The sequence below is a fragment of the Trifolium pratense genome, linkage group LG3 (assembly GCF_020283565.1).
Source record: "Trifolium pratense cultivar HEN17-A07 linkage group LG3, ARS_RC_1.1, whole genome shotgun sequence".
In the NCBI taxonomy this organism is placed as follows: domain Eukaryota; kingdom Viridiplantae; phylum Streptophyta; class Magnoliopsida; order Fabales; family Fabaceae; genus Trifolium; species Trifolium pratense.
In genome coordinates this window covers 581,208-601,222 of record NC_060061.1, presented here as the reverse complement: position 1 = coordinate 601,222, position 20,015 = coordinate 581,208, and the positions used below count along the sequence as shown (strand labels likewise).

The 20,015-nt window shown below is 33.9% G+C and overlaps 3 protein-coding genes across 3 annotated transcripts; 2 read left to right on the top strand and 1 right to left on the bottom strand.

Annotated features, from left to right (window-relative positions):
* The first annotated feature begins 335 nt into the window (after positions 1-335).
* On the top strand, positions 336-1,405 carry LOC123913356. Its single transcript, XM_045964074.1, has 2 exons — positions 336-371; positions 638-1,405. Exons 1-2 carry the CDS (start codon positions 336-338, stop codon positions 1,403-1,405), a joined length of 804 nt encoding a protein of 267 aa, XP_045820030.1.
* Positions 1,406-12,924: 11,519 nt separating this feature from the next.
* LOC123918196 lies at positions 12,925-14,988 on the top strand. Its single transcript, XM_045970172.1, has one exon. It carries the CDS (start codon positions 13,970-13,972, stop codon positions 14,702-14,704), a length of 735 nt encoding a protein of 244 aa, XP_045826128.1. The 5' UTR covers positions 12,925-13,969; the 3' UTR covers positions 14,705-14,988.
* Positions 14,989-16,161: 1,173 nt separating this feature from the next.
* On the bottom strand, positions 16,162-19,721 carry LOC123918195. The gene is made up of 6 exons (XM_045970171.1): positions 19,136-19,721; positions 18,381-18,869; positions 18,145-18,294; positions 17,989-18,045; positions 17,319-17,752; positions 16,162-17,094 (listed from the first exon to the last, which is right to left on the bottom strand). Exons 1-6 carry the CDS (start codon positions 19,200-19,202, stop codon positions 16,498-16,500), a joined length of 1,794 nt encoding a protein of 597 aa, XP_045826127.1. The 5' UTR covers positions 19,203-19,721; the 3' UTR covers positions 16,162-16,497.
* Positions 19,722-20,015: the final 294 nt, after the last annotated feature.

Sequence of the window (20,015 nt, the reverse complement as noted above, 5' to 3'; positions counted from 1 at the left end):
GGTCATTATTTTCATAAAGCAAAATAAGAATTACTGACTTATCTAATGAAAATAGTATTAAAAAGAGAGTATAATATTTAAAAATAATAGAAACACAATAAATAAATAAAAAAGTAAATATGACTTTATTGATTAAATCACGAGAATTAATAAAGTTGGTGATAGTACTAATAAATTTATCGATAATTGATGTTATTTTTATAAATGAGTTTTTCTAGTATGTGCAATTTTAAACACGTTACGAAGTTCATTGTATAATTTATATTAAATGCATAATTTTTTGACAAATAATTGTTGTTTTTTAATAAAAAATTACTATTTTTAGTTGCTTTAAAATGTGTACCATTTATCAATCGTTAGTTGATTCAGTGGTGATTGATACTGAACTTAGTAGAGATGATCACGATTCTATCTCCCGCAACTGCTACCGGGAGAGGGCTGCAGCCAATTAATGTCAGAACTGACCACTGAACCAGATTAAACTGGTGGTAAAAAATATGTGCACATTTTATAAATTCATCCCGTAAGATAAAGAATTTATTTATGTTTATTTTTTGTAGATAGACGAAATGATAAAACAATTATAAACTCACATACTCAAGTAAACTTTACTTGAGAAATTTCATGCAACAACAAGGGGGTGTACCGTAAGTCCAAGATATCATTTCTTCTAATCAATCCTTTTAAAAGAACAAACAAGATAATCCACGCACCCAGCTTTGAAACTTATATGTTTAGTTATTATAACCATGTATTGCTTGCTTTTAGCAAATGCTCTGAGGAATTTGTTTTTGTGATTTTATGCACACAATCCAAATGCTTGCATGTCTATCAATCTCGAAACTGTGGTTGCGTTACTTTTTCTTCGAAGATGGGAAATCAAGAGCGGGTTGTTCACTTTGTGGTTTTGCATAATATAATATACGTTGTCACTAACAAGGCCAACATAGGAGTACTCAGTTTGAATTATCCAACTATTAAATTTCTAAAACTGAAGGGCACTCCCGATGTAACTAACATAAGGTTTAAGTTGGTTAATTGTGATGAGCAACTTTTAGTTGTTGATTCAACGTACGGTCAAATAAGGAATGTATACAAGATAGACTTCTCCGCTATAAATTATGTCAAACTGGAAACTTTGGGAGACATTGCATTATTTTGTAACGTGTGTGATTGGAAGACAGATTGTTATGCATTGAGCAATCCAAACAGGTGGGGATATGAGAGCAACTCTGTGTATGTCACCACTGAATCAACCACAACGTGTAAAGTTTATTCAGCGGATGATAACAAATTGCAAAAATGCATCACGCTTCCAACTCCTGGGGGTGAATCAAATCACTACGTGTACGATTGGTGTTTTAAACATCTACGACACGAAATAGATTATTCTCTGGTTGAATGACATGCATTATGTTACTTTATTTATGGTCTTTGTGTTTCAACCTATTTTGTATCTCCTTGTGCAAAACCTGTAATTCAATTATACACATAATGAGGATTTTTGTTTATTTGAGTCCAGTACTACTATTTATTATTTTGTCAGTTTATTGTTTCTAATTTTCTTGCAAGTGTATAACTGCTGAAATTGTGTCTGCATTACTGCTGATCAACGAAAGTTTGTCTGAATGTTCTTTTCGATGCCAAATTTTGTTTTAAGTGACTTCACATCGTTGATATTTTGAATTTTGAGAAATTAAGCAAGAAATATCTACTGCTTAAATTTTAAAAGACGCTGAATGTCACTGAAGTTTAAATAAGAGTTTTTTTAAATTGATTCTCAGATCAATGTTTTAAAAATTGGACCGGAGATTGAACCGTCGAGACCTCCGGTTCATGGTTCAATCAGTTTAACCGATTGAACTATTATAAACCAGTTCAGTTGAACTGGATAATTAATAAATAAGTAAATAAATATTTTTTAAGAACATATAAGAGTAAAAAAGACACTTCCAAGTGACAGAGATTTTAAAATGAAAGGATTAGAGGAACAATTATTAACAATCTGATCAAAACCAACGCTCCTGATTAAATTTTAGCATTTAAACTACGATTTATTCTTTTTACATCCAATCCATTCGCCTCCTTCTGAACCTTTTCTTTTCCCCCCTTTCTACACCTTTTCTCGTGTATCTATCTGACGCAGTACGGAAGCGCTAGGTTAGCAAAACGCTAAACCTAATGGATAAAGACAAGCCGCAAACACAAACTTGTCAAAATAGGGTTTCGGAGTCCACCGAAAGAGTAATTTGGAGTCCACCAAATTTGAGAAAAATCTCCGAATTTTTATTCAATCAAAAAGTTTCCTTCAAGGCTACAATAATTTAGCTTAAATAGGAGTGACAAATAAAATTAACAAATCTCCTAAAGATTGTAAAAATAAAAATAACAAACCTAGCTAAATAAAAATTACAAATCTACCTAAAATATAAAAATAACTAACCTAGGTGAAATATAAAAATAAGGAATCAACCTAAAATATAATAAAACTAAATCTAACTAAAATAATAAAATACAGAAGAAATCCTCCTACATCAGACTCCTCTACCTCAAAAGAACTCGACCCCGAGTTCTCGTCTTGATAAAGAGCTTCCTTTGCAGGTTGACTCCTCCAATGAACAAGAGACCACCCTCCTGGATCCCATTGAATTAAGTGAGAGGACCTGTCTCGTGTCAACACATCCAAATAACCACCGGGGTTCCATTGCTCAAAGATAGAACACAGAATTCGAAATTTATCACAAAAGGGTATTTGACCCAACTCAGTTAACATGTTTGAGCTAGTGCCTAAACCATAAGATTTAAGGTAAAATCCGAATTGAACCCGATCTATAAGCAAATCCTTGAGTTCAATGTGACGCTGTGATGCGGAGGTTTTGCTGAGATGGAAGTCACCGCCTGCATCCTAGTGTCCGGAGGTTCTAGCGGCGGTGAGGTTGTTGTCGGATTTCGCACAAATACATCTGGCCTAAACGGAGCCGCCACAGGTAGGTCGACCTCAAGTTGTGGATCGCCAGACTTGCACAAGACAATTTTTTTTATCCTAGTTGGATTCTCTTTACCTCCCTCTTCGGACACAACTTCCTCATCCTCAGAACTCGAGTCATTAGTAGATGGGTTGTTGCGGTTGTTGTCGTCGTTTCTGTTGTTGTTACTGTTTCTATTGCTGTTGTAGTTTCGGTTGTTGTTGGATAACGTTGTCACCTGTGTTGTCAGAGCTGTGATGGCCGCGGTTAAAGCCGTCATGGCACCGTAAAACTCTGCTTTCGTCACCGGTTGATCTCCCATCTGATCACGTTAGAAAAGAACAGGAGAAACCTGCTCTGATACCAACTGACGCAGTACGGAAGCGCTAGGTTAGCAAAACGCTAAACCTAATGGATAAAGACAAGCCGCAAACACAAACTTGTCAAAATAGGGTTTCGGAGTCCACCGAAAGAGTAATTTGGAGTCCACCAAATTTGAGAAAAATCTCCGAATTTTTATTCAATCAAAAAGTTTCCTTCAAGGCTACAATAATTTAGCTTAAATAGGAGTGACAAATAAAATTAACAAATCTCCTAAAGATTGTAAAAATAAAAATAACAAACCTAGCTAAATAAAAATTACAAATCTACCTAAAATATAAAAATAACTAACCTAGGTGAAATATAAAAATAAGGAATCAACCTAAAATATAATAAAACTAAATCTAACTAAAATAATAAAATACAGAAGAAATCCTCCTACATCACTATCGATGTTTTAAAGTTTCTCAATCTCATACTGCCATGTGATTCATGTTGTTGTTATGTCTATGTTTTCTAAAATCAATTCAAAGTTCTTGTAACTAAAGATTAATGAGGAGCGTTATATTGACTCCAAGAGTAATTTTAATGGACTAAAATTAATTCTCATTAATAATGATGGACCATCTTCTTCAATTATTTCTCATCATATTTATGATTTTTTTTTTGACAATTTTATAGTTTCCTTTTATTATATTCAATATTCATTCTTTCCTTAATTATATTTTTATACCACAACTAATAATTGTTAAAATAAGAAAAGAAGAAGCAATATCCACATATTCTTTCGAATCTCATGTGCATTGTGCAAGAATGATTTCTTAACCATGAAAGCAAAAAGAATGTGTCAAGTGACAATATTACATCTCTCTATAAATAACAAGTTAAATTTGTTGATTTTTTTAGCAGATTGAATTTGTTGATGATTTTATATAGGGACATATAAACATTATCAAGAATGTCAAGTGTCATTCCTTAAGATTAATTGTAATCTTATATATGCTAAACTTAACCCTAAAGAAGAATATGTCAAGAACCTTTCTCTTCTACTTCCTGACGATTTTGATCTAGGGACTTATGTTGTTCCTTAATTGATAGAATAAAGGCTAAATTGCACTTTTGGCCCCCTAAGTTTCAGAAGCTTGCAATTTTGGCCCCTTATGTTTCAAAATAGCACTTATAGCCCCCTAAGTTTCAAAAAGTTGCGATTTTGGCCCTCTATGTCTCAAAATAGCAATTTTGGCCCCCTAAGTTTCAGTAGTTGCGATTTTGGCCACCTATGTTTCAAAATAGCACTTTTGGCCCATATCTTTACCCCTTTTGCAAAAGGTCAATTTTGATCGAGTCAAAGTTGATGTGGCAAGTCACTTAAGTGACTCAGCTGCCACGTCAACATTTTTTTGTCATCTTATAATTAAAAAAACTAAAAGAATAAAAAAATAAAAGGAAGAAGTCACATGCTTTAAATTTATTCTTTCACTAACACACATATATAATCTCAAATCCTAAAGAATTAACCAAATACTTCGTGACGTTTATTCAAAAGGATTTTTCACTATACGTAAAAAATAAAAATAAAAACCTAATTCCAAATCCAAAAATAGGAAACAATGGAAATTGAAAACTCTTCGTGCTTTTTGTTATGTCTTTTTAATTATGTAATGACTTGATTTGTTATGTCATTTTGATTTAGAAAAGTGTCTTGAACTTCCATTTAGAAAAGTGTCTTGAACTTTCATTTTGCAAAAGGGGTAAACATAGGGGGCCAAAATTGCTATCTTGAAACATAGGAGGCCAAAATAGCAACTTTTTGAAATTTAGGGGGCCAAAAGTGCTATTTTGAAACATAGGGGGTCAAAATTGCAACTTCCTGAAACTTAAGGGGGCAAAAATGCTATTTTGAAATATAGGGGACCAAAATCGTAACTTTCTGAAACTTAAGGGGTCAAAAGTGCAATTTAGCCTAGAATAACAGAAAAGAAAAATATTAATTTTGACAAAGAGGGAATCATAATGTTCTGAAGAATAATTAGGTAAAATAAGGTATATGATTATTATTGAGAATTAAATTTAGTCCATTAAATCTAAACAAAATCAAGGATGAGAATGTGGAGTAACTATTTAAAGTTCCTCTTAGAGTCGATATAAACTTCCTCAAGATTAATTATAAGGTTTCTTTTTAAATATGAAAATTAGCAATATATAAAGCTGACACCTTTGTAGAAGAACAACTAGGTGAGAATGTTGTCAGATTGCCATGGTTGCCAACTAAACCACCAAAAATGAAATCAACTGTGAATTAATTAAAGCATCTAAATCGTTTTCCTTTTGTATTTATTATTAAGAGCAATTAATCGATATCAATGGATTAGTGAAAACTTCCAAAGGTTAAATACTACTCTGGTATACATTGGTGGATAGTGAAAGATGAAGGCTTGAGAGAGAAAACGAAGAGCGATATAATCGGGGACGGATCCACGAATTTATAAAACGGGGGCCGAAAAATGTAATACTTCCTCGGTCTTTAATTTTTTTTGTCTTTTAACTTTTGAGTACACATGTTAAAAAAAATTACATTACAAGGTTAGAACTTTTTTTTACCCTTAATTCATTTGACACGTACTTTTAATTTTTATAAGTATACAAATTAAAGGAAAAGTTCTTAGTTAGATTGTTTGAGAGAACCTGAACTTAAATCATGTGTATAAGACAATTTTTAGTAAATTTTTACTTACTTTTTGACTGAACTTCAAATTATTAGAATCTCAAAATAGTTAACAACCAAAAATAAATCAAACTAAAATATATTATTGATTATTATACACACAAAGTTGGACACATTTAATTTAATTCTATCATTAAACAGAACAATTGCAAACTTGGAATCATGATTGTATATTATTAGTAGTATTATATATCATTATCATTATGGAGTATATAATAACAAGAGGGAGGGAGGGGTCTAAGCCCTTGCTTGCCCCTCTGTAAATCCGTCCCTCGATATGATGGTGCACAACAATAAAATTTGAGATCCGTTATGGCACTGGCCAGACACGGATCTATGGCAAACTAATTGGGGGTAGCTGCCCCCACTTTATTTTATTTTGACTTAATTAGTTAAATAGTCTCTTAAAAACATTTTAGGTTTCACAATGGTTCCTTAAAGAAAAGAAAAAAAGGTCTGTTTTGGTCCCTTAAAGATATCTCTGTCAGTCACGGTAGTCATCTCCGTTAACTTTTAACACCAAATGTATTAGATGGACTAACATTACATGTGGTCCACCATAAGTCTCAATAAATCTTTAATTTAAACCGTTCAGTCTTGTTGAAATAAAAATAACCATTGAATTTTGAATATACACTGTATATAACCATACACCATTATCAACTAATTTTTCCTCTATTTCTTCATCTTCTTCATCACCGTGTTCTTCATCTTCAGCATCATGTTCATAAAATTCATCAAATAAACTCAGAAAAATTAAGATTTGCAACTTCAATATTTTCAGATTTACAACAAAATTAAATTTTGATACCAAATCAGATCTGGATTTTTTTTCTTATTTTTTTTGGGAACAACAAAAATATAGATCTGGTATGAGAGAAACTCAAGGCCACTAACAAAAAGCACCGCCCCACTACTAGTAACGATGATGAGTCCCAACCAATTTGAACTGCACAATTCAAATGACATGCTCACTCTGTGCTTCTCATTGCTGCCTGATTCATCTTTTAGATACAGTACCGCTCCACCTAGAAGGAAAATAACTTCCCTCAACCAAAAAACCACTAAACCTTAGAAACACGACAGCAAACCAGAGACCAAACAAAATGAAGGCATCCAGTCTTGAAAACTCCTAAAAAACAGAATCGCAGTCAGGTCCAAAACTTAAAATGAGATCCAACAATTGGCGACTTGTTTCTCTTGGTTGCGATTTAGGGACTTCGGTTTTTAATTTGGGGATTTAGTTTTTGGTTTGTTTGATGAATTTGGTGATGAAGATGAAGAACAAAAGAGGAAGAAGATGAAGAACAAGAGAAATATTTACTTGATGATGGTTCACCATTACATTCAGTAGACATGCGAATCCCACCGTTGCATTTTTAACAAAATGATCAAACGGTTCATATAGAAAGAAATTAACGGAGAGGACTATTGTGACTAACGTAAATATCTTTAAGGGACCAAAATTGACATTTTTTTTTTAAGAGACCATTATAAAACCTAAAATATCTTTAAGGGACCATTTAACTAATTAAACCTTTTATTTTCTTATTATAGGACTTTTATGTAATGACCCTACTAATAAAGGAGGGCTGCTTTGATTCAAAAATAAAGGAGTGCTGCCCCCAATAATTGGAAACTAAGACCATGAAAGAGGAGTATTTCCTATTGATTTAGTGAATAATTATACCTAAGTGAATAAGGATGATCTTTTTAATAATTGTTTTGTGACATATTTAGAGATACTTTTGACATTGTTATTATAAATGTAAAAAATATTTACAGAAATGATAAATTAGTCTAAATGGTAAAAAAAAATCCAGTTTAAAAAGAGAGAATCTTATTCTTATCTGTCCAATAAATTTCTCGATAGAAATTAGTCACTAATAAACGGTGGTGAAAATTTTGTACTAATATCATAGTAATTCAAAAAAACAAAATCTTATTTGGAAAATTTACACAAACATAATTGAAGGTATGCCTCTTGATGAACAATTTCAAATTGCAGTGATGATTGACAAACTGCCCCCAAGTTCTATTTATAGGACTATTTCTCTAAATTTCTCTAAATTTCTGAATAAATAATTGGGGAGGAAAATAACTCTATTTATAGGATTTTTAACAGACTTAAGCTTTGTTATCATGAGAGTTGTGCCACGATGTCTCACAAAGATGGCACGATGAGGTAGATTTTCTTCCAAAATTTTGTAAATTTTCTTCAAATGAATATCCTGCCTATCGTGGCACGACGACTTCCATCGTGGCACGATGACTTCAGCTATTTTCTTCAATCTTTGGTATTTTTCTTTTACTCTTTGTTTATTAGTCAAGTAACTTCACTTGTTAAGAATTTATTATTCAAGATACAGTAGAGGAAAACGATTCAACCTCAAAAGCTTCCCTTTCCTTCCATCGGCAGCTTCTCATCTCATCATCAACTTTGCAAACCAAATCTTGCCGGAGTTGTTCGTCGTCTTCCACGATCACCGATAAGGTACTTGTGGGCTTTCCTTTTCGTTTTAATTTTCGGTTTTTTCTTCCCTTTACTGGTGAATGCGCGATTGAGGCGTATGAACATCACAATTTTATTTATTTTTCAAAACTTGCATATCACCTGTTTGATGAAAAACCCTTGACGATTAATTACTCTATAACTTGATGCCTTATGAAAATAGCTTATAACATATACAATATAAAAAATTATCTTTTGCTTGTCTTTTATCATTCGCTTCTATTATTATTATTATTATTTTGAATTTGAATTACTAAGATAGTAGTTGATCTGAATAATAATTTTCTCAATACAGATGAAGATATCCCAATTATGCAGGTGTTGCAGATTCGATTTTGAAACTCTACAACACCATGCCAAAGGAATTTCAAACCACACTTGTATTTCAACTTTCTGAGATGACCGGTAAATAGTTTATGGATTAACTTGTCACACTTTGCATTGCTAAACAAGAACTAAATTGATGATTTTCTTTTTGTTGCTTAGTAGGGGTCAAAGTGAAAAAGGTAGAAGAGAATTGTGAACTTCCCTGGGATGTGCTTGATAACATTTGCAAAAAACTAGATATGGACGATCTCTTTCACTTTTCCGGCGTGTGCAGTGATTGGAGGGGTTTTCATAAAATTTACTTGAGAAATTTCATGCAATACCAAGAACCATTACTTCTTCAAATTAGGTATGTTTGTAGAGAGGATTCATTTTCCTTAATCAGCATATCTGACCAAAAAGTTTATTGCTTTAAGATGATGGAGTCCCCCTTCAGATCTGTAACCGGAAAAATTAGATTCTAGGGACAAGCCGGTAGAATCAAGTCTCAAGAGTAGAGATTCCAATTATCTAGAATAGAATCCGGTACCAAAGAGAGATTATGCAAAGCATAATATTGAATGAAAAAGGTTTTTAGAGAAGAAGATAATTTGTTGAATATTGATCGATTAAGTTTCAAATGAGGCACAATGCCTTTAAATACAACCACAAGGGCAATAAAGTAAAATGACATAATATAAACTATTTATTTAAAATAAACTATTAAACTATACTTAATTCCTGTCACAATACCCTCCCCTTCAAACATCCTTGTCCTCAAGGATGAACAATCACAAGTGCCGTGTTTAAGAGGCAAGACTTTCCATTTGATTAAAACTTTAGCATTTCGAACATTTCCCTTGTGAATCATTTTCCTATGCAAAACAGCCACATATTTTCTTCTTTGACGGGCTTGCAGAAAGCTTTGGGTAGTGGCAGATGCAAAATAGACATTTTCAATATCAAGAAGTGGTTCATCATTAGTAAGAGTTGCCTTTACACATACATCCCAATTGACAAAGTGAATAAATTTATCCATCTTCCATAAAAACCAAGGATGGTAATGATAGGCTTCGTGTTCATGAACAATAGTAGCAACACTCATAACTAGAGCTTCAAAGTTTGGCCACCCAATAATGTGCAAAAAGGCTAGATTAAGTATTTCATAAAAATTGTCATGCATGGAATCTACTGTAAGAGAAACTTCAGAGCTCAAATTGAGAACATTTTCATGTATTGGAATACTTATCACCTTCATGAGTGGATAATTCGAAACTCTAACCAAACCCTCCAAATCAGAACTATACACACCAGCTTTAGAAACAAAACCAAATATTCTGACCCCTGCACTATCATCAAAATAACAGTGAATATTTGCGAAAACAGAACTAGGACCATCATAAAAAAATTCACTGCAATAACTGCAAGTGTCAGCAAGTTGTGGTTCAGGTGGCAACACTTCTGGAACCTTGATGCATAATCCATCTAGTAATGGTCCAGTTACCTTTGTTTTTCCACACTCAACAGCCTCCATCACATGTTGGATTGAATTCTTCTGTTTAGCAATCAGTTTCTCACATGCTCTTTGAGTGGACACTTGAAGCTTTCTCTGGAGTAAAGAAATAAATGCAGCTTGCAGCATGAAATTTGGAAGACCAATCCACTTAACCTCTTTCAAAACCTTAATTTCTTCAATTAGAAAATTCTTTATAGGATCATTTTCAGCACAGTTTTCATAATTACTTTCATATAGATTAAGCATTTCCAGCAACCAAGCGGCACAAAGCATGTGCTTGTCATCAAAATACTCTTGAAAATCACTAGGGGTAGTAGGCATCCTATGCATGTCTTTGAACAAATCAAAAGCAACAAACTGATCATTATTCATGCACCTGTTGATGATTGCACTCCAAACAGTTGGTAGAGAAGTTAGAGAAGTTATGTGGCACTTTGGCATTTCATCAAACAGTTGGAGGGAAGTTTGTAAGATTGAAAAGTGCTTTCCGGTGGTGACCAACAAAGACAAATTGAGGGACGACATTGGAGTGACAACCCTGTCAGGTGGTTTCGGTGGCGGTGGGAGCTCACAAATGTGGCTCAGAGGTTGGAAATCTCTGCCCGTAAGGAGAACAGAGTGTGACAGTGGTTGGTTGAATGACATGAAGTGGGAAGTCTCTATGGTATCAGATATGGGATCAACACTAACCTGACGAGGTGAGAATTTGGCACTACTAAGGATGTCGTAGCAGGGAAAAGAAATTGCAGAGCTAGTTGATATGTCAATGGCCGGAAGAACCATTTCCTCTTGTTCATCGACAATTATCGGGGCTGGCTCAATAGAAATGACATTTACAGATTGAGATTGATGGAAGTGTGCAAACTCGTCGTCGACAACGTTCACGGCTACTTTCGACGTGTCATCATCATGCGCAACACTTTCTTTGTGACAATCGATTTGAAGATTATTGTCCTCTGAGGAAGCTTCAGGTTGAAATTTCTCAGACAAATCCCTTTCGACTTCTTCATCCATCTCTATAACTTTGTATCGTATGCCTTTATGCTTCAATGCATGATCTACAGTAAATGGTTCATTGCATACAAAACATAAACCCATTTCCATCTTCTCTTCTACTTCCACAGCACTCAAAATTTTCACACTCTTGTATTTTGGACCCATGATGCGCTGAATCCAAGGCTCAAGATACCAATTGTAACCGGAAAAATTAGATTTTAGGGACAAGCCGGTAGAATCAAGTCTCAAGAGTAGAGATTCCAATTATCTAGAATAGAATCCGGTACCAAAGAGAGATTATGCAAAGCATAATATTGAATGAAAAAGGTTTTTAGAGAAGAAGATAATTTGTTGAATATTGATCGATTAAGTTTCAAATGAGGCACAATGCCTTTAAATACAACCACAAGGGCAATAAAGTAAAATGACATAATATAAACTATTTATTTAAAATAAACTATTAAACTATACTTAATTCCTGTCAAAAAATCTTTCAGCTTAAATTGTCACTATCTCGCGACTTCTGGCGGATATTTTTTTTGGGAAAAACCGGCATAGAGAAAATAAAAGAACGCAATCAACAACACAAGAATATAACGTGGAAACTCCAAATCGGAGAAAAAAACCACGGTCGTTGTCAAAACCGACAACCAGAGAATAAACACTATGTGAAAATTGTTACAACACATAGACTTCACTCTCAATCACCCTATGTGAAAATACACCCACACTCTCCAAAGTAAATATTTGAACTACATCTCAAATACTCTTAAACAAGAGCATAAGAGAAAAGCAAAAAAGACACAAATATAAACTTAAAGTGTTTACAAGTGTTACTGCTTGGTGCAATTATAAACAAAGAACTTAGGTCCATTATATAGCCTTCATTCCCTCATTGCTTCACCATTCTAAGCGATGTGGGACTTCTTCAATATAATTTCTTTGACCTTTTTTTTTTCTTCATTAGCAATGTGGGACTTACATTGCAATCAATCCCAACAATCTCCACCTTGATTGTAATGGTCTTCAATCTTCATTGTCTACACCACCAATCATTATCTTCTGCTTTCATTGTCTATACCGATAATCATTGTCTTCACCAACAATCATAATTCTCATTGTCTATACCGACAAATTAAATTATCATACTCCACCATAAAAAGTACACTCCACTTGGAACTAAACCATCCCAAGAATTTTATTCACTTGAAACTAAACCAGCTCAAGATTTTGCTTCACTTGGAACCAAGTCATCCCAAGAATTTCATCTCGAAACCTCGCTGAAAATTTATGGTGGAACTTCCATGTTGGCTTTCTCCGGAAGTTCATCAGCCATCGAGATAACCGCATACCTTGCATCGATGCCAACCAATGCCCGCACGCTATCATCACACACCTTGCATCCATGTCAACCGATGCTCATGTGTCACTTGAACAACTTCAAACTGCTTTAAAACCACCTCAGGCCATTGTTAGGCTCCAACAATTCCAGTTTAGTTACATCACCTAGTAAACCTTGTTTCACTAGTCCAACTAAACTCATGTCACTAACAAGTATCCACCCGAAGATTCACAACTTAACCAAAACATGAGAATCACCACTAGTAACAGATGCATAACCAATAATAGTATCAATATCTAACAAGTATCTACCTACTATCTATGCATCAAAGTTCAAGAAAATACCTCGCATTGTGTTTAAAGAAACTCACTCATACCTTGAACTTTACGAGCTTTCCGTCACCAAGATGAACAACTCCACCTTCAACTAGCTCTAGAGATTCAAAAGTATTTCTTCTTCAAACACATGTGATAGGAGCTTCCAAAGTTCATGACTCAACACTCCACTGATTCTCAACTTCCACTAGCACCTCTGCATCCTCATGATAAGTTGTTGTTTCAGACGTAACCCGAGTATTGTTAGCACCGCCTCTCCAGACTGATGTCGAGTATTATTATCACCGCCTCTCCAGGCTGGCCTTGTGTAACCCTGATTGCATCAGTGCATCCTTGACTTAATATTTCACAAGCCAAACATGATTCTTCCATCAATTTTCTCTAGCCTAAACTTCACAATAGAACTCCCTCCTCCTGAATCAAACCAAGAGCTCTGATACCAGTTGTTGGAAAAAACCGGCATAGAGAAAATAAAAGAACGCAATCAACAACACAAGAATATAACGTGGAAACTCCAAATCGGAGAAAAAAACCATGGTCGTTGTCAAAACCGACAACCAGAGAATAAACACTATGTGAAAATTGTTACAACACATAGACTTCACTCTCAATCACCCCATGCCCCAATACACCCACACTCTCCAAAGTAAATATTTGAACTACATCTCAAATACTCTTAAACAAGAGCATAAGAGAAAAGCAAAAAAGACACAAATATAAACTTAAAGTGTTTACAAGTGTTACTGCTTGGTGCAATTATAAACAGAACTTAGGTCCATTCTATAGCCTTGATTCCCTTATTGCTTCACCATTATAAGCGATGTGGGATTTCTTCAATATAATTTCTTTGACCTTTTTTTTTTTTTCTTCATTAGCAATGTGGGACTTACATTGCAATCAATCCCAACAATTTTGTCAAGGGGGGGTACCATAAGATCAAGACTTCATTTATGCTAATCAATCCTTTTACCATAATAAAGATAATCAATGCAGCACCCTCCTTTGAAACTTCCACTATTCTTTATTCCATGCGTGTATTGCTTGCTTTTAGCAAATGCTCTAAGGAATTTGTTTTTGTGGTTTTATGCACACAAACCAACTATTTGCGTGTCTATCAATCTCGAAACTGTGGTTGGGTTACTTTTTCTTCAAAGATTGGAAATCAAGAGTGGGTTGTTCACTTTGTGGTTTTGCATAATGTAATATACCTTGTCACTAACAAGGCCAACATAGGGGTACTCAGTTTGAATTCTCCAAATATTAAATTTCTAAAACTGAAGAGTACTCCTAATGTAACTAACATAAACTTTAAGTTGGTTAATTGTGATGAGCAACTTTTAGTGGTTGATTCAAGGTGCCATCAAATAAGGAATGTATACAAGATAGACTTCTCCACCATGAGTTATGTCAAACTGGAAACTTTGGGAGACATGGCATTATTTTGTAATGTCCGTACTACGAAGACGGACTGTTATGCATTGAACAATCCGAACAGGTGGGGATATGAGAGCAACTCTGTGTATGTCACCACTGAATCAACTACCATGTGCAAAGTTTATTCAGCAGATGATAAAAAATTGCAAAAATACATTAAGCTTCCAACTCTTGGTAAATCAAATCACTACATCTATGATTGGTGTTTTAAACATCTACTACACGAGATAGATTATTCTCTGGTTGGGTGACAGGCATAGTGTACACCGTGTTACTTATGGTCTTTGGGAGAAATTTCCTCTTCAATGTCTCCTTAGGTAGCTGTCCCCCCTTGTTTGGTCTTTGTCATTGTGAATTTTGTAATTGGAGTAAATATACTCTCTTTTTGGTAGTGGTTCTTAGGTGTATTTTAGTGCCTAAGGGCTGTTTTTGGGCGGTGTTTGGCTTATGCTGTTTCTAATTTTCATTTAAGTGTAGAATTGCTGAAATTGTGTCTGCATTACTGCTGGATCAATGAAAGTTTATTTGAATGTTTTTTTTTCAATGTCAAATGTTGTTTTAAGTGACTTCACTGATATTTTGAATTTTGAGAAAATAAGCAAGATATATGTACTGCTTAAATTTTAACAGACTCTGAATGTCACCAAAGTTTAAATAAGTTGATTGTAAGATCAATGTTTTAAAAATCCGACTGGAGATTGAACCACCGAGACCGGCTGTTGATGGTTCAATCGGTTGAACCGTTATTAAATCGGTTGAACATATATTTTTTTAAGTATATATAAGAGTAAAAAAAAGAATACATTACATCCCAATATCTTATTTTAGTTTGGGTTAAATATGTTTTTGGTCCCTATAGTTTCACAGAATTTTCGTTTTAGTCCCTGAAGTTTATTTTCACAATTAAAAGGAAAAAAAATTCCTAATTATTTGCAATTTCTTCTCTAATTAGTTGGTTTTGTTATAACAAAATTTCTGAAAGAATTTAAAAAAATAAATAAAAATAAATTTAGTTAATTAATAATTAAATTGAGAAAAAGAAAAATGAAAATAGAGTAGGATTTAGATTAACAGTTTCAAAAAAACATTATAAAAGAAAGAGAGTGGGATTTAAATTAACAGTTTTAAAAAAAAATGAAAATAGAAAGGAAAAAAAATCATTTTTTTAAACTTAAAAGATTCGACTAGTCTTAAACCCTAAAATAAGCCGAAAAACCTAAAAACAGCCAAAAACCATAAAATCGACCCTAAACCCGACTTGAATCCTTAAATTGGCCAAAAAACCTAAAATTGACCATAAACTCGATTCGAACCCTAAAATCAGCAACAAAAAAATCTAAAATCAACTATAATCCCTACTTGAACTATAAAATCGGCCGAAAACAAGAAATCAGCTAAAACCCCAAAATCTACCCTAAACCCAATCGACTGAAAACCTATAATCAGCAGAAAACACTAAAATCGGCTGAAAATTCTAAAATCGATCCTAAATCCTCCTTGAACCCTAAAATCAACAGAAAACTTTAAATTGGCTCGAGACCCTACAATCAATTTTACGGGAAATTTTAGGGTTCAAATCGGGTTTAGGGTCAATTTTAGGATACATGTCATGTTTAGGGTCGGTTTTAGGGTTTTAGAAAAGTTAACCACTTGAGAACCTAAGCAATGTACTACATATTCAACAAATATTCTAAAACACTGCAGTCGGTTTTGAGATCTGATGACAATCAAACTAAATAAATGATGATTGGAATATTTTGACCACAACTGAATGCAAAAAACTAACGAGTTGGAATCAAATTCTGATACCAATTATTTTAATTTGGAAAATTTCTCACTCAAAAATGAAAAGGATTGTACAAATATTTATATACATAAAGAGAAGTAATCTAAATATGAATGTAATCTAGCCACTAGGTTTGGTCTAGTGGTGAGGGATTTTGGTAGTAAGCTATAGGTCATGTGTTGGATTCCCAGCTCATTGTAAACAAAAAAAAATTGAATGTAATCATATCATGACCTTAAAATATCATCCTTCATTTATTTATGTGAGATGTGAGAATCGAGATCCATATGTTGATATGATCATTTCTATCAATGAAGGAAGTTGAAGCTTTGCAAATAGAAGAATTGGAACACAAGCCAAAAGAGCAATAGGAATTGGAGCCCATTTTAGTCTCTCCTTTAGCAACATAGATAGAGCTGCACCAAATGCTACCATTGTAGTCACTATTGCCAAGAACAAAAAAGCCAAACCTATTATTAATTTCTCAGGTAATGCCATGACAAAATCTTCTTCCGCAAAGCGAGCATTTAGGATTGCTAAAAACATCAATAGAGAAGTCATTGAAGAAAATAATGCTAGTGCATCTGACACAGCAAATACCATGAATGTGGTATCGGACAAGAATATTGGTATTCCTTTGTCCTGGTTGTTTCCTCCAGGTACGGTTATAGCAGCCGCAAAGGCAATCGTCGCGATAAGAGTGGCCACTAACATACAAGAATTTGATGTATCTTTCATCCAATTCTTCCCTTCTTCAAGCAATGCCTTATGCTCTTCCTTAAATACTTGCCAAGGTGTTTTGCCATCTTGATTCTTAACTTCTTTATGGAGAGGGTGGTCCAATTTCTCTACTTCCTGTTGGTGGAAAAACTATATCAGAGATATTTCAACTTAATTAAAGGATGTGGATGTGAACATTTTTAAGATAGACGATAGCGGACAAATTTTACACAAAAGATAATAGATTTGTTTGAAACTTTAAACTAACTTAAAGAATCTCCAGTGTACAAGTATAGTTTTATCTAGAATTTAACTTAAAAACTACTAAGAATTTACTTATGAGATTAGATTAAACAAACCTTAAACCACTGTAATTCTCTTTGCATTTGAAATGCAGAACCTGGAATTGACTCAACTTGAGAAGCAAACCTTGCTACCAAATGTGATGTAGTATTGTTGGATTCATCTAATGCCATGACTTGCATCTTGCAAATTGTTGGCATCTTGCATAGAAGACTAAAAACTTTTTCTTGCCTATTCTTGACGGCAGTTTGAGCCACATACCCTTCATTTGGAATGTGAGTCCAAACCAAATCAGGAAAAAACTGAAAACCAATCCTTAAAATTTCAACTATGCCAGATGATGTGGCACTGAAAATTATGTCTGCACTCACAAAAGATTGCCAGAATTGACAGTCATTCTTGGCTGAAGCTTGTGAGCAAACAAATTCAACCAACCTTACAGCAGATACATGTCTCACCTTTGAATCTCTAACTAGCTTTATGCTAGGAACTGCAAATAAAATTGTCTATTTTATAAACTTGAAATAAAAGCATAAGAGAATGGTCTATGCAGCACCGACACGACACTGATGCATGTGGTTACATAATTACATTCAGTCATTTCCATTTTTCTTAAATTATTATCACTGTCTACATGTTAGTCTCGTGTCTAGTGTTCGTGTTTGTGTTTCATTGAAAATGATACATTTAGAGAACCTCTAGAATGAGCTTACAAGGATAACTAACCAAGAGTTTGAAGTGAATTCCATATTATATTTCCATATTCAAGTTCCACAGGAACACCTGATATATAGCATAAGAAATGTCAAGTTTCAATAAGGTAGAAGAGTATTACAATCCAGCATAGTACCACAAAATAATTTACCTCAAGAAAGTACTTACAATGGTAAATGAATCTTTTCCAAAACCCAATATTGTGCCCACTTTGAAAATGTGATGGTAATTTTGACAGAACATTAAGTATAATGCTTCCATTTGAATCAGAAACAGTAGCTAAGTTAGGGTAACGCTGCAGTATATACATGGTGATATCTGTGCATGGTAGAATAAAAAAGGATATAAGCATATGAGTAATAGTGTTTTTATATGGTTGGTTATTAAATCAGCATGCTAATTACCGTGAAATCCGGCGGCAGTAAGCAAGGCAACAAGCTGAGTAGCAGAGGGACCAGAGAATGGACAAGCAGGACTGTCATCTGTAGTATTCAAAACAAGATACCAAACCATCTCTTTACATATTGTAGATGTGATACTATAGATGAGTGGTGTGAATCCTTTAAAATCAGTAACTTGAGTAAGAGAAGTATTTTTAGCCAACAATGCCTTGGCAGCATCTATGTTTTCGCCCATTGCGACATAGTGAAGACAAGTACAACCCATCAAATCCAATTCTGTAAGCATATTTGGCGGCATATGTTGCGTCAATTTCTCAACAATTTTCCACTGAGATCCTACAGCTGCAACATGAAGTGCAGTCCTGCCAAGTATCGTAACCTTCGCTGTCAATGCGCTTGGATCGTTATCAAGGAAAGCCTTTGTAGATTCCCAATCGCCTTTTAGTATTGCTAAGTGCAAGGGTTGGTAGTAACTGTGGTTAAATCCTCTAGCTTTTGGCAATAACAGTGACAACATGAGTTTGTATTTATGGAAGGAAGAAAATATATGGTATTCTCTAGAAAAGTTACAACTAGAAGTATTAAGCTTTTCAACTAAGCAGATTATATTTCAAATTTTCTAAGAAAGTTCATGAAAAAAACAATTCTATTACCATTTGTTTTGCATATTTCTGCTTACCAGAACAATCAAAATCATTATTTCGTTTCTACTAATCCAAAGTTGGTTTCCGAAGAAAAATAAGAAATAAGGATCATACCGAACTCAGTGACCGCAGCCTTGAGATGATCAAAAGACATGAGCTGACTTAATTCTGCAGATGCCATTTCAATTGCAAAACTTAGTCCTCGTGTTTTCGAAGCTGGAAACTGTTTCAAAATGGATAATCAAAAGCTGCAGATGATAAGGAAAGTATGCACTGTCACACTCATTTGGCTCTTCCTGATATAATAGTTGGATTATACATATGCTTTCCTTTTAAACAAAGCAAAGTTGAACTTGAAACTCTTCTTTTGCTGGATACAATTGCAATAGTTTGCATAATCTATCATTTACAGGAAAGAAAGAAAGAAAGAAGATGCTGAAGAGAACAAGTTATACTTCAAGTGGAAAATCAAAATGTATTCTTGAATCTTTTTGTTCCTTTTTTTTTTATTTTTTTTTTAGACGAAGTGGCAAACACCGCTGAAACTCACACACAACTACGAGGTTCCTGATTCGAACTCAGGTGATTGTGTCTGACCTAACAATATCGACTTTATTCGGTTGAGCTAGGGATAAAAACAAAAAAGAACATCAATGCAAAACTTAAAGGAACGTGTTCCTTTTTTTCACTTTTTAAAGACTTGATTCTCATTTCCACATTCAACTTCTGCATTGTCTTTTTATTCCTTTTCAGTATAGTGGACTATATATACTTGCCTAGAAAAAAAAGTAAAAGTAACTTGTGCCATGTTTGTTACACTTCATTTTCTTAGTCATGAAACTTTAAATTTGGCTTTTGCTTTTTTTTCTGTTTCACACAAAGAACACTCTTTGTCTTCAAATTAACTACTTGTGTTATCAAAAAAAAAAAAACATGGAACTTTAGTTTATGTTTTTTGTAAATTCTAATATGCATCACCCTACAAAACGATGCA

What these genes read in the sequence shown, in the direction of transcription:
- LOC123918196 (XM_045970172.1), top strand. Translation starts at nt 13,970, where the DNA reads ATGCTAATCAATCCTTTTACCATAATAAAGATAATCAATGCAGCACCC.
- LOC123913356 (XM_045964074.1), top strand. Translation starts at nt 336, where the DNA reads ATGTGTACCATTTATCAATCGTTAGTTGATTCAGTG. An exon ending in AATCGTTAGTTGATTCAGTG is followed by an intron (nt 372 to 637) that starts GTGATTGATACT and finishes TGCAACAACAAG; the next exon opens with GGGGTGTACCGTAAGTCCAA.
- LOC123918195 (XM_045970171.1), bottom strand. Translation starts at nt 19,202, where the DNA reads ATGGCATCTGCAGAATTAAGTCAGCTCATGTCTTTTGATCATCTCAAG. An exon ending in TACTGCCGCCGGATTTCACG is followed by an intron (nt 18,295 to 18,380) that starts GTAATTAGCATG and finishes TACCATGCACAG; the next exon opens with ATATCACCATGTATATACTG. An exon ending in GAGAATTACAGTGGTTTAAG is followed by an intron (nt 17,095 to 17,318) that starts GTTTGTTTAATC and finishes TTCCACCAACAG; the next exon opens with GAAGTAGAGAAATTGGACCA.